This window comes from Hemicordylus capensis, chromosome 1, assembly GCF_027244095.1.
Source record: "Hemicordylus capensis ecotype Gifberg chromosome 1, rHemCap1.1.pri, whole genome shotgun sequence".
Taxonomy (NCBI): domain Eukaryota; kingdom Metazoa; phylum Chordata; class Lepidosauria; order Squamata; family Cordylidae; genus Hemicordylus; species Hemicordylus capensis.
The window spans coordinates 379,946,531-379,961,297 of NC_069657.1; the positions used below are offsets into that span (position 1 = coordinate 379,946,531).

Consider the following 14,767-nt stretch of genomic DNA (forward strand, 5'->3'; position numbering starts at 1 on the left):
CTACCTGACGGTAATCACCCAGATGATCGCCTGCCGAGGTAGAACAAACCCACGGTTCATTCTACCTCAGAAAAAGTTCAGGTAGAAGTACTGGGCTACCCTTGGTTGGAACAGCTGGGAGCTAAAGGCTCCCAGCGCTCCAGGTGGCTTGTGTTGTGAGTATAACCCTAATATGTTCCAAGAAGTGGCTGCGAGTGACTGTTTAAGACTGATGTTCATTTTGACACAATAAGTTCACAAAGTGATGTATATTTGCACTCCCAAAACACTGATATATAAAATATTTGATATATACTGATAAATACAAACTTCTACAAAATGAGGAGTATGGTGAAAAGAAAGCTGAAAGGGAAAATCAGGAGAGTCACTTTGCTCCAGAATGCCTGGAGTTTACTCAAAACCACAATACTAGAAGCCTAGTTAGATTGTATACCCAAAAGGAGGAAAGGTACCACTAAGTCCAGGAGGATGCCAGCATAGCTAACGGGTACCGTCAAGAAAGCCATAAAAGGGAAGAAGACTTCCTTCTAAAATTGGAATGCCTGTCCAAATGAAGGAAACAAAAAGGAACACAAACTATGGCAAAAGAAATGCAAGGTGACAATAAGGGTGGCGAAAAGAGTTTGAGGGACATTTAGCTAAAAGCATCAAGGGGAATAACAAAAACTTCTTTAAATACATCAGATACAGAAAACCTGCCAGGGAGGCGGTTGGACCGTTAGACAGTGAGGGAGTGAAAGGGATTAATTAAGGAGGATATGAAGGTTGCAGAGAAACTAAATGAGTTCTTTGTGTCCGTCTTCACGGCAAAGGATACTGAGCATATACCTGTTCCTGAACCAGGCTTTTCAGGGATGTAGGCTTAAAGAACTGAGTCAGATAGAAGTGACAAGAGATGATGTTCTAAACTGAAAACTAGTAAATCGCCAGGGCCAGTTGGCATCCACCCAAGTCCTCAAAGAACTCAAACGTGATATTGCTGACCTCCATGCTAAAATATATAACTTATCCCTGCAATCATGCTCTGTACCGGAGGACTGGAAAGTAGCAAATGTAACACCGATTTTCAAAAAGGGATCCAGGGGCGATCCGGGAAATTACAGGCCAGTTAGCTTAACTTCCGTTCCAGACAAACTGATGGAAAGCATCCTCAAAGATAAAATTGTAAAGCACACAGAAGAACAGGCCCTGCTGGGAGAGAACCAGCATGGCTTCTGCAAAGGGAAATCTTGCCTCACAAAACTTTTGGAGTTCTTTGAGAGTGTCAACAAGTGTGTGGATCAAGGTGATTCAGCAGACATAGTATACCTGGACTTCCAAAAAGCTTTCGACAAAGTTCCTCATCAAACAATCCTTAGCAGTCAGGGGATAAGGGGACAAGTACATGTGTGGATTGCTAACTGGTTAAAAGACAGGAAACAGAGGGTAAGTATAAATGGAGAGTTTTCACAATGGAGGGAATAAGTGGGGTCCCCCAGGGTTCTGTACTGGGACAGGTGCTTTTTAATTTATTCATAAATGATCTAGAAGTAGGAGTAAGCAGCGAGGTGGCCAAATTTGCAGATGATAACAAACTCTTTCGGTTAGTGGAATCCAAAACGGATTGTGAGGAGCTCCAAAAGGATCTCTCCAAACTGGGTGAGTGGGCAAAAAAATGGCAAATGTGGTTCAATGTTGCCAAGTGTAAAGTGATGCACAAGTGATGCACGGAAAACCTCAAATTCAAGTAATTGATGGGATCTGAGCTGTCAGTGACTGACTAGGAGAGGGAACTTGGTGGACAGCTCATTGAAAGTGTCGACTCAATCTGCGGCAGCTGGGGAAAAGGACAATTCCATGCTAAGGATCATTAGGAAGGGGACTGAAAATAAAACTACTAACTACTAATTGTCACGTCCTTGTTCTCAGATAGCGAGGAGGAAGGGGAAGCTGACAGCTCTTCAGCCGATGCAGGGGTGCCTGAGGGGCAAAGCCCGGCTGTCGGTTCCCAAGAGACGGCTGTGGCAGGTCCGGTTGATGTTTCAGAGCAGGCACAGCAGTCTGAGGCTGCAGAAACAGCGACGGATGAACCGGAGGATGAGCTGTGCAGGCAACCCCCACTGCCTCCACAGCAGAGGTGCGTCACAAGACGGCGGGCACAGCTGGAAACCATCAGGAGAAGTAAGCACCTCTTGCAGAAGGCTGAAAAGCCTTGAATCCCTGCCAGCTGAGAGTTATCAGCTTGGACTATAAAGCACGTCGACAGCTATCAGTTAGCTGCTGGAAGACAACGTATGTCATCCCTCGTGTCGACAGCTTTCAGCCTGAGCCAGAGAGAGAGAAACTTCCGAGCCGTGTTCTGCTTCTGCAACCCAGTTTGTTTTGTGAACTATCTTCCTGGACTTCCCTTCCGGGTGGCCAGATTGCTGACACTAATATTATAATGCCCTTATACAAAACTACAGTGCGGCCACACCTGGAGTACTGCGTACAATTCTGGTCACTACATCTAAAAAAGGACATTACAGAACTGGAAAAAGTGCAGAAGAGGGCAACCAAGATTATCAGGGGCCTAGAGCACCTTCCTTATGAGGCAAGGCTACAACACCTGGGGCTATTTAGTTCAGAAAAAAGACGACTGTGGAGAGACATGATAGAGGTCTATAAAATCATGCATGGTGTGGAGAAAGTGGACAGAGAGAAATTTTTATCCCTCTCACATAACACTAGAAACAGGGGTCATCCCATGAAATTGATTGCCTGCTAACTTGGCAAAGAGGAACCTTTTAACGTGGTGATTCTCTTTTATGTAGCAGGGGGAGTGTAACTGGCTCTATCCATCCCCAGCACAGTACTTCCAGTGATGGTTGCTGGTGTCTATCTTATGTTTCTTTTTAGATTGTGAGCCCTTTGGGGACAGGGATCCATCTCATTTATTTATTATTTCTCTGTGTAAACTGCCCTGAGCCATTTTTGGAAGGGTGGTATAGAAATCAAACAAACAAACAAACAAACAAATTTAGGACCAGCAAATGGATGTACTTTTTCATACAATGCATAATCAACTTGTGGAATTCTCTGCCACAAGATGTGACAGCCAGCAACCTGGATGTCTTTAAGAGGGGTTTGGATAACTTCATGGAGGAGAGGTCTATCAATGGCTACTTGTCGGAGGACTATAGGCCATCTCCAGCCTCAAAGGCAGGATGCTTCTGAGTACCAATTGCAGGGGAGTAACAGCAGGAGAGATGGCATGCCCTCAACTCCTGCCTGTGGCTTCCAGCGGCATCTGGTGGTGAAACAGGATGCTGGACTAGATGGGCCTTGGGCCTGATACAGCACGGCTGTTCTTATGTTCTTAATATCTATCCATGCAACAATCCACTGAAAATGGAAGGAAGGTCCATGATTTGATAAATCCAAACCCGTACCTATTAGTTCACCATGTCTTATTCGATTCTAACAATTTAGCAAGACTGAAGTAGCTGCATAAAACATATGGAAGAATGCAAGCACTTTGCTGGAGATGCAATAAATAAGTATAGTGCTTTTTATTGTGTTCATATAACCCTTACAACAAGCCTATAAAGTATGGATAATTAACCCCATAGAGGAGCTGAAGCTGAGCAGCTTGCCTAAGGCCACCTATATTTCATAACAGAAGTGAGATTCAAACCAGGGGAGTTCAGATTCATAACTCAGTCTCCCAGCCATTACTCTCAATAGGCTGATATTAAATAAGTTTGGTGGATATGTAAAAGTACAAAGCCCATTCGGAATGACATTATAAGTGTATAGAAGATGTAACAGGTTGCAAGCTGCCTATGGACTCTGGATTTGTTATAGGTTAGGTAAAGGATGCCATCAGTGAGAAGAGATATTATATTGGGAGTCTGCTGCTTATTGTGCACATATTGATTGCAAGCCAGTGGAAACAGCATAGTCTACCATCCCTAGAGGAACGGCAAAGGAACATGTGGAAGAGAATTCTTAGGTATAAACTGACAGTTCATTAAAAAGTTCTAGGATGAACTGAAAACAGGCACAGATTCTGTGGAAAGTTGGTAATAATTTATCATTTACTGGTCCAAACAGATTCATATGAAGATATTAGACAAGAAGTAATGAATGTGATAGAAAGTGGAGTACAAGGAAAAGAAGATTTCTGACAATGTGTTGCGAACATGGGTACCTTGTTTTCAGTGGCTGACATCCTGACTAAGGCAATGGCTGCGCTCTGGGAAGATATGAAGCATGCAAGATGGGGAGGCAATTTTTGCCATTCTTGGCTTCTCCGTAAGTATCTTGCAGCCTCCAAAATTAGTCCCTGAAGGCTGCGTGGCCCTCAAGGAAGGTGCTTTTGGAAGGTGCATGACATATCAGAGGACACCCCTTCACCCTGCATGTTCTATGCTTTGGAGCTAAGATAGCTCTCTGCACCATGGGCATGTCTTCCTGGTGTGCTGCCACTGCCTTAGTCAGGATGTCAGCTGGTATGAATACAGTACACTGGCATTTTTTAAGTTTTTAAAAAATCAACATCTTAAAACTCTTTTTTCATACATTCATAGCATACACTACAGAAAACAACCTAGGCTGATTTATGTGAGATTAGATTTATTCTTAATGTCTGCCTTTTTTCTAGCAGTCGTGTTTTATAGGCTAAACTACAGCCATTTTTAGTACAAAATATGCTAATCTCAAATTTAGTATTTCTGTTTCAACTTCTTTTTCATCTTTATTCCACCACATCTCCTGTAGATGTTCCCAATCCCTTAAAAACCCTTTAATTTAGTTCAAAGTAATTTGGGGCAGGGGGAGGATTATGCACTCTAATCATGGTTATTCCATGAATACGTGACACTTTTTTAATATCAGAAATAAATGTTTTAATACCAAACAAGATATTTAAGAGCAATTCATACTGCAGAGATGTGATTAAAGGTATTAGAGGAGATTAGAAACTGTTCATGGTGACCAAGCTATGATTTCAAGGACACAAAATATCCTCACTTAAAGCAAAAGGCAAGAGCTTCATTTTTATAAGTAAGAATTGATAAAAAGGAGATTTTTTTAAAAAAGTTGGGGGAGTACACACACACACACACACACACACACACACACACACACAGAGGCGGGGGTGTTGGTTAGTGATAATGGCTATTTAATGGGTCCGTTTCTATATTCTCAGCCTTTTTAAAGATCTGTTCAGATTTGAGGATTCCAGTGCATCACCAGGAAGATCCCAGGACATCACAGTAAGTGAATGCATTAGTGTGTGCATGTACTTGCAATTCCTCTTGAGAAATGGGCAGTCAGACTATAATTCTAAAAGCATTTACATGGGACTTCTCCAATTCAAAGCTCACCTCCGCCATAAACTTAGTAGAGAAGCCATTCATTGTGGTTGTCTCCACATCGTGCCAGGAGGACTGTGCAGAGTATTCCACTTTGGCCAAAGCTTTTCACAGACCCAGTAAACATTTACTTAGGGGGCTGCCTTTAGGGCTCAGGGAAGCTGCCACTGGCACCTGGGCCTTACAGTGAAAAACACTGCCTTAGAGGATTGTTGTAAGGATAAGATAATATTCGTGAATTGCTTCAAACACTCAGAAGCACTATACAAATGCTTATATTATTAATTATTGTTGTTGTTGTTTACACAGTCAGACAGGTGTTATTGACTGGTTTGTTTTATCCAGACATCGAGTCCTTCCCAAGGAACTGGGATGGCTGAATTTTATTGTCAATGTTGTTGCTGTTGTTATAGATATCGTCGCAGAATATAGGCTGTTCCCAGTAAAGTTGCTTTTTGTAATTGGCTGATGGTGATTTCTGTGGCTCCTATGGTGTTGAGGTGCTCTTCAAGGTCTTTTGGAACTGCACCCAGGGCGCCAATTACCACTGGGATTATTTTGGTCTTTTTCTGCCACAGCCTTTCAATTTCAATATGTAGATCTATGTATTTGGTGATTTTTTCTATTTCTTTTTCTTCTATTCTGCTATCCCCTGGTATTGCTATGTCGATTATTTTGACTTGTTTTTCTTTCTTCTCAACTACAGTTATATCTGGTGTATTGTGTGGCAGATGTTTGTCTGTTTGTAGTCGGAAGTCCCATCATATTTTTACATCTTCATTTTCTACCACTTTTTCAATTTTATGGTCCCACCAATTTTTGGCTACAGGTAGCTTGTATTTTTTGCAGATGTTCCAGTGTATCATCCCTGCTACCTTGTCATGCCTTTGCTTGTAGTCAGTCTGTGAGATCTTTTTACAACAGCTGATTAGGTGGTCCACTCTTTCATCTGCTTCTTTACAAAGGCGGCACTTGCTGTTTGTGGTGGATTTTTTGACTTTTGCTCTTATTGCATTTGTTCTCAGTGCCTGTTCTTGTGCAGCCATTATTAAACCCTATGTATCTTTCTTCAAGTTGCCATTCTTAAGCCATTGCCAGGTCTTGGTGATGTCTGGTTTTCACTTATATTGTGCAAATATTGACCATGCAGGGGCTTATTTTTCCATTTTTCTGCTCGGTTCTTGACTTGTTCTTTCTTATAGGCCTGCTTTGTTTCATTGGTGTTGAATAGTTTCGCGTTATTGACCGTTTGAAGTGCATCTTCTTCACTGTCCTTGATATATTCTGCAAGACCTCTTTTCTCCTCCTCTACTGTTTGATGGACTTGCAGCATTCCTCTTCCACCTGAGCTGCAAGGGAGGTATAGCCTATCGACATCACTGCGGGGGTGCAGAGCATGATTGATGGTCATGATTTTTCTGGTCTTATGACCTAGCGTCTCTAGCTCTGCCTGGGTCCAGTCTATTATTCTTGCAGTGTATCTGATAACAGGTATAGCCCAGGTGTTTATGGCTTGTATGGTGTTCGCGCCATTGAGTTTGGACTTGAGGGTTTTTCTAACTCTCCTGATGTATTCACTTCCCATTTTTCTTTTAACTTCAGTGTGTGCAATGTTATCAGCCTGGAGAATGCCCAAGTATTTGTAATGTTCTTTCTCTTCCAGGTTCTTGATCTTCCTTCCATTGGGCAGTTCTATTCCTTCTGTTTTTCTTATTTTTCCTCTTTTCATTATTAATGCAGCACACTTGTCTAGTCCAAACTCCATTGCTATATCGCTACTGAATAAACGAACATTGTTTAGCAGTGATTCGATTTCTGACTGGGACTTTCCATACAACTTCAGATCGTCCATGTACATCAGATGGTTGATTTTATTTGATGTTTTAGATGTTTGGTATCCGAGGCCTGTTTTGTTTAGAATTTGTGAAAGTGGGGTCATGGCAATTACAAACAACAGAAGGGATAGTGAGTCCCCTTGGAAAATGCCTCTTCTAATGCTAACCTGTCCAAGTGTCTCGCCATTGATTGTTAACTGTATACTCCACGTGCTCATTGCTTTTTAAAATAAATATCTGAATGTTTTTGCTGACACCAGTTGTTTCTAAACATTTTAGTATCCATGTGTGAGGCAATGAATCAAAGGCTTTCTTGTAGTCAATCCATGCAACACTTAGATTGGTTTTTCTTCTCTTGCAGTTTTCTAAAATCATTTCGTCAATCAGCAGCTGGTCTTTTGTGCCTCTGGTGTTCGGGCAATTTCCTTTCTGTTCAACTGGAAGCTGTTTGTTAGTTAATAAGTGTTGCATCACTTCATCTGCTATTATTCCAGTTAATAATTTTAACATGGTTGGCAGGCAGGTGATCGGTCTATAATTACTTGGAACTGCACCTTTTGCTGGCTCTTTCATGATGAGATGAGTTTTCCAAGTTGTTAGCCATTGTTCAATATCACCTCCTTGCAAAATGTGATTGAACTGTTTTGATAGTTGTTTATGAAGGCTTGTTAGGTGTTTAAGCCAAAAGCCATGCAGTTCATCGTCGCCTGGCGCAGTCCAATTTTTAATTTTCTTTGCTCTTTCACTTATTAATTCTGGTGTTATTATTAGATCTTGCATTTGTTGGCTACATTTTTTGACCTCTTTCATCCAGCCTGCTTTTTTATTACAATCTATTGGATTGTCCCATAATTTCCGCCAGAATTGCACTGTTTCTTCTTTATTTAGTGTTTCTATGTTTCTTGCAGTTTCTCCTTCTATGCTTTGGTAGAAATGTCTCTGATTCGACTAGAATTGGAGATTCTGCCTGTGTTGCGTAATTCTGGCTTCATATCTGCTAATCTTCTTTGACTCTGCTGTAATCTGCTGCTTTATTATTTCCAGGACTTCTCTAATTTTCCTTGAATCGAGGTGGTATTTTTGGATCAGATACTGTTTGGTGTTTTCATCCTTCAGCTTCTTGTCTTTCATATCTTTCAATTTACTAGCATCTGATCTAAGCCTGGAGATTTTATTTTCTAATCTAATCTTCCATTTAGGTGATGTACTGCTTTCTTTTTTGACAGGTCCACTGATCTTATATCCGAGCTCTTGTGTTGTTATTGTTGCTGCACTGTACATTAGTTGGTTTGTTTCTTGCAAATTATTGGTTATTATTTCTGCAAGTGCAGCACTGACATCTTTTAATGCCTGAGCAAGTTGTTTTTTGGCAACTATTTTTAGAGCTGGAAGTCGAACCCTGGTGGTTGTTTGGTTCATGTGCTCAGTTATTTTTTGCTTTAGTTCTTGTTGCTTTTCTTTTAAACGACATTTGGGTTTTTGAGGTGAAGGCAAAGGGGAGGTTGCCTGGTTTTGATTTTGGAACAGTTCAGCAACAGTGGCATCCTCGATTTCCAACACCTCCTCCACCTGCGCCTGAGCAACTTCTTCAATTGGTGATAATTCTTCTTCCATATCTTGAGCCTGTGTTGCTCTTTGCATTTCTTCCAGCTCAACTCCTGTGAATACTTTATTTCTTATTATGAATCTTCTCTGGTCTGCTAGCCTTTGTTCTGTTATTTCTGGGTCTGGATGCTTCTCTTTCCAAATTTGGTACATTCTTTTTAAATAATCTCTTCTAGTTGGACTAGACTTGTAATAGCAGATCATTATTTCCTTGTTGGCATTTTTCGTATATTTTTTTTGGTTAAGCGACGTTTCTTCCAGTAACCTTGCCACCTCCAGCCCTGGTTGCTCAGCTGAAGATCCTGAGTCCTGTTGCCCACTTGCCACCAGATGTCCAGGAACTATAGCACCTTGCGTGGTCCTTGTTGACCCGGGCGACGACCAATCTGGTATAGATTTATTAAAGTTACGTCTCACCATATTGTTGATGGGAGAGGCACTCTTTGTCTGGCTCCTCTGGTGAGACCTGTCCAGTATGGTTGGACCTCTGGCATAGCTCTCACCTTCATCAGAGCACACAAGCCCCACAACCACGCCAAGGTAGTGCCTCACTGGGGGTATTATTATTATTATTATTATTATTAATAATAATGTACACAGTCAGTCAGGCGTTACTGACTGGTTTGTTTTATCCAGACATCGAGTCCTTCCTATTGTTGTATTATTATTATTATTATTATTATTATTATTATTATTAACATTTCTATGTTCCTTGGCAGTAACGTAGGGTCCTTTGGCAGACAAATCCATGATGAAAGACCAAACGTGTTTGCCACAGATAGTGTTTGCTATATGCCTGTTACATGCCCTCAAAACTATACCACCCAATTCATATTCGTTTGCAGGAACATCAACATAAGCCATAATAGCAAATACCTGTAGACGAAAACATAATATGTTGGTAACTTACATTAAAACAGATGGATCGCTGCTCTGCCTACTAAGATGATAAGAAAGTGCGACTAGAAGGCCACAGAAAGCAGAGAACAATGCAGGAATATGTTGAGCATCCCATGGTTCCTGCAGAAGAAGTGGAAAAGGGAAAAGAGAAAACCTTATGAATAGAAGGAAACGAAAACACTGTCTGCATTCATAAGACTGCAGTACTTCAACTGTTATTCCCGGTATTAAATGGATGAAGTTGAATTCCAGTCTGTTTAACACAGAAGTTGTGATGTTTCAGTCACACTGCATAATTATACAAACCACAGTGGGGGACCACCTGACTAACAAAGTATCTGTGCAATGGGAGAAGCACACCAGCTAAGCATCCATATTTTGGAAGAGTTCCAGAATAACACCACACTGGTGCTAGGGAGGGATAGCCTCCCGTTCCCCAGGAAGCCCTCTTGTTCCTGATTGCTAACAAAAAGAACTACTAAAATTAATGTTGTTGGCCAAAATGATCTGCAGCTCCTCCTGGCACTGCCCCAGGAAGAATTATACTGTATAAATTAAAATGATGGATTAAAATGCCTTTCCTGGTTGCTTCAGGGAATATATTTTTATTATATATTTCCCAGCTTCCTGGGGGCAGTGCCAGGATGAGCCCCCTAGGAATCAGATTGGCTGGAGCAGCTTGAGTAGCAGCTGTTCCAACCAGTAAGACCAAAAGAGAGCGTTGCAGGCAGGGGAGGAGGGGTTGGAGGAAGCTCCCTGCTCTGGAAGATTCCCTGGCTGCTGGAAAGTCTGATCTTTCATTAGCTTGTGGTGGGAGTGGGGGTGCAGTCCCTGCTTTCTCCATTCTGTCCCTCTTTCTGCCTTTTGTCCTTCCTTTCTGCCTTTCTCCCTGCTTTTTGCCCTGGCTTTTTTGCTTTCTGCCTTCTTCTGCCCCCCACCCCACAAAACTACCTTTGCCTCCGCTTTTCTACTTTTTTCTCTCTTTCTTTTTTCCTCAATGCCTGCAGGCTTGGGTAGATACCCAAGCCCACTGGCATGGAGGAAAGGTGGAGAGAGCAGACTTCTGCCTTAGTGACCAGGTTCTTCCCTGCCCCTACCAGCTGCTACTGGGGGCTGCACAAGCTTCAGGAACAGGTTTATACAAGTAGAAAGGCTTTTGGAGAAAGATGCAAAAATTGGCCCTCCTCCTCCTCTGTGACTGGGCTTCTGTACAAAGCAACCTGCAGTGCAGGGATGCTGAAAGCTTCTTGTGGGTCCATAGCCCTCTGCAGCCCTCCTTCTGTTACCAGAGAGCAATGGATCATGTCAGCCAATGTTTTCATTCCCTCTCTCCTCTACACTACAGTAACGTTCTTTAGGGCTTCCTCAGAGATATCCATATTGACCTCCTTCCCTGATTGTTCCTTGTAACAATAGCATGCTGATTCCAAGGAAGGGAACTAAAATTAAAGAACTGTGATTCTTCACTAGACCTTGGTTTTTTTGTGTTGGGTCAAAACACAAGTAATGGTAGAAGCATCATCAAATTGGTGTCGACTCTTAGCGAACACATAGGTAGATTCTCTCCAAGGTGATCTGTCTTCAATTTGGTCTTTAAGATCAAGAAGCATCATTAGTCTGTCTTTAAGCAAAAAACAAATATGGTATCAGGTGCTGGGGGTGGGATGAGGTGGCTGCCAGGGATAGAATGGAAGCAAGGCATAAGACTGTAGAGCTCAGGGAGGAGATAATTAACCTCCTCCTTTCTGCACTGCAGGCCCATTGAAAATCCACCACTCCTTAGTTTCTATTAGCATCCTTAGTAGGGATGTGCGGTTCGGTCCGGATCCGGACCGGTTCGTCCCGAACCGGTCCGGATCCGGCGGCTCGATCCCGGACCGAATCGGGCCCTTCCGGGACCGAGCCGGACCGAATTCGAGCCGGTTCGGTACCGAACCGGCTCGGGTTTCCCGAACCGGTTCGGGAATGTAATTGAGTCTCTGGAGTGTCTCTTTAAATTTCCAAGTGTGTCCTCCATTTTGTGTCTCCTTCCCGAAACTTTTGCTCCTCCTTGCATCCATTTTGTGATGCTATTTCCAGGCATTGTATTGGCTGCGCTATTGATCCCTGATTGGCCAGAATGAGTCCTTTGGTCTGGTAGGCTGCTTGGCTGTTGCACTGTTGAGAGCTGGCACCCTGTTGGCCGTGGGGGGAGTGCAAAGGTGGGGGCTCCCAAAGGAGGGAATTTCAAACCTATATAAACCCAAGCCTCTTCTCTGGAAACTTCTCTTGGCTGCAGTTGTGGGATCATCTCTGAGACCTGCTTGCCCTTTGCTGGCTGCTCTGGTGTCTCTGTGAGTCCTGACTGTGTCCTGTGTCTCTCTGTGTGTGCTCTGTGTCCACCTGCCCTTTGTGACTCTCTGTGTGTCTCCTCTCTCTGTCTGTCTCTTGTCTGTATACTGTGTGTTACTTCACTTTACTTTCTTCTTAATTTCCCCCAATTTTCCCTGTTCCTTGTCTGTCTGCTTTTCTCCCCCCCTCCCCCCCTTTCCCTTCTCATCCTTTGGGCCTACCCTCCCCCTCCCCCACTCCCACCCACTGCATCCTCATTGCTTTAAAACTTCTTCCATTAATTATTGCTCTTTGTCCTGCCTTGTTTTTGTCCAACTTTTTGATTTTCACATTGCATTGCATTGGTTTCATTTATATATTGCTTGCTGGTTTTGCTTAAATTGTACCATTTTGTTTGTTTCTGCTGACTGCTGCTGCCCTGCGAGTTGGTTCCCTGAATCCCTCCCCCCCACCCCCAGAGGATTCTGTTGTTGTTTCTTGTTGTCCCATATAATCAGTTTTGGTTCCCTGCTCCCAACTTGCCCCTCCAAGTCCAACCACACCACACCCCAACCCCACCCCATCCAGCCTTCTCCCAAGTTTGCTGCTGCCAAACAGAGTCCAGTTTTCTTTGCTTGGTTCCACTTATTCATTTGCTATTATTAATTTGCAGCAATTGTGGTTTCATTGTCTCTGTTCACTTAGTGGCCCCCCTCAGAGTCTGTGTTTGGTTCCCCCTCCCCACACCCCCACCCCCAAGTTTTTTCTGCTGGTTATAGTCTTTCTTTTCATTTTTTTGTTTTTAAACTTCTGGCTTGTGTTCTCTTGATATATATTGCTTTATATATTTTGCTACCCTCCTCCTCCTCCTCCCCCCCCCTGCCTGCCCCCCCCCACCCTCCCTCCTCCCAGACCCTAGCCCAGGCCCAGCTCCTCCCCCAACCACCCCATCCAGCCTAATCGCTGCTGCTGCCCGAGTTGTTCCAGTTTCTCCTTTGCTGTTTGTTGTTGCCCCCTCCCCTTCCCCCCAACACCCCTCTGCCACACACTAGCCCCCAACCACACACACCCTCTCTGTTCCCCCAACCGCAACCCTTTTTTCTCCTTGCCCCTGACTCTCTCCACTTACCCCAGGCCCCCTGCCACACACTAGCCCCCAACCACACACACCCTCTCTGCTCCCCCCACCCCACCTCTTTTTCTCCTTGCCCCTGACTCTCTCCACTCACCCCAGGCCCCTGCCACACACTAGCCCCCAACCACACACAGCCTCTCTGCTCCCCCCACCCCACCTCTTTTTCTCCTTGCCCCCGACTCTCTCCACTTACCCCAGGCCCCCTGCCACACACTAGCCCCCAACCACACACACCCTCTCTGCTCCCCCCACCCCACCTCTTTTCCTCCTTGCCCCCGACTCTCTCCACTTACCCCAGGCCCCCTGCCACACACTAGCCCCCAACCACACACCCCCTCTCTGCTCCCCCCACCCCACCTCTTTTTCTCCTTGCCCCTGACTCTCTCCACTTACCCCAGGCCCCCTGCCACACACTAGCCCCCAACCACACACACCCTCTCTGCTCCCCCCACCCCACCTCTTTTTCTCCTTGCCCCCGACTCTCTCCACTTACCCCAGGCCCCCTGCCACACACTAGCCCCCAACCACACACACCCTCTCTGCTCCCCCCACCCCACCTCTTTTTCTCCTTGCCCCCGACTCTCTCCACTTACCCCAGGCCCCCTGCCACACACTAGCCCCCAACCACACACACCCTCTCTGCTCCCCCCACCCCACCTCTTTTTCTCCTTGCCCCCGACTCTCTCCACTTACCCCAGGCCCCCTGCCACACACTAGCCCCCAACCACACACACCCTCTCTGCTCCCCCCACCTCTTTGGACCGCTGCTACTGCTGTGTCCTCCCCCCACACCTGAATCCCCCCTCCCTGCTGCGCTGCGCTTCTCCTCTCTCCTCTTTCTCTCTATCATCTCTCTTTCTCCTCTCTCTCTCTTTCTTTTCTCTCTCTCTCCTCTCTTTCTCTTTGTCCCTGCCCCCCCTCTCTTTTCTCTCTCTCTTAGTCTTTTCTCTCTCTGCTCCCCTTCACTTTCCACCTCCTCTCCCACAGCTGCAGCCGCACACAGTAGCCTACCCACCTGGCGGCTGCCATCGGTTTTTTATTTCTTTTTATAGTTTTTGGTTGATTTTGTCTCTGCTTGGGGGTGAGTTGAGCGACACAAATAGTGTTGTCTCCTCACTTCTGCCCCTCCATCGTTGTTGAACTACCCCGGTTGCCTGTGTGCCTCGTGCGGCCGCCCTGCTGTGTCTCAGCCCAGGGTGGCTGGCTGGCAGCGGCGAATCCGTGACCAGCAGTGAGCGGCAGGAGAAGGACCGGAAGAAGAGGGGTTAGTGCGTGTGCGATTGTGCACCTTTTGTTGCCCCTTTCTCTCCCTAGCTGGCGGTTTTAAATAGGGACACCCCTATTCTGAAATGCATTTGGGTGTGGGGAGGAGGGAGGGAACCTTGGAGAGGAGATGTACTGTTGTAAAACTTGTGTCTTCATGCCCATGCCCAATAAAGAAATTGCTGCTGTGTGTTGCGTTGCATTGCATGCGTCTTGCAGGTGGTTTCTGAACAGGTGCCTTCCAGAGTGCTTCCTTGCCTCTGGGGCAGTCTGAGTGGGGTCCAGGGTTCTGATGCGATGCTGCCACTACATGCTGGGCCCATGCCATGCCAGAGTGCTTCCTTGCCTCTGGGGCAGTCTGAGTGGGGTCCTGGCTGGGCTCT

General features: G+C 45.0%; 1 protein-coding gene and 1 long non-coding RNA gene across 12 annotated transcripts in view; one reads left to right on the forward strand and one right to left on the reverse strand.

The window, feature by feature from the left end:
• LOC128346207 (uncharacterized) overlaps nucleotides 1-9,895 on the forward strand; it is a 32,189-nt gene extending 22,294 nt beyond the window's left edge. Inside the window, exons 2-3 of the long non-coding RNA XR_008316842.1 lie at nucleotides 5,171-5,237; nucleotides 9,697-9,895. This is a non-coding gene — a long non-coding RNA (uncharacterized LOC128346207). The remainder of the gene's footprint in view (nucleotides 1-5,170; nucleotides 5,238-9,696) is intronic.
• Nucleotides 1-14,767, reverse strand: part of PCNX2 (pecanex 2) — a 248,572-nt gene that overhangs the window by 123,285 nt on the left and 110,520 nt on the right. For all 11 annotated transcript variants that reach the window (XR_008316831.1, XM_053299148.1, XM_053299173.1 and 8 more), the window contains one exon: nucleotides 9,687-9,796. Coding sequence is in view for 10 of the 11 variants with exons in the window: in XM_053299148.1 (XP_053155123.1) it covers nucleotides 9,687-9,796 (110 nt within the window). In the remaining variant the exon portion in view is untranslated. The remainder of the gene's footprint in view (nucleotides 1-9,686; nucleotides 9,797-14,767) is intronic.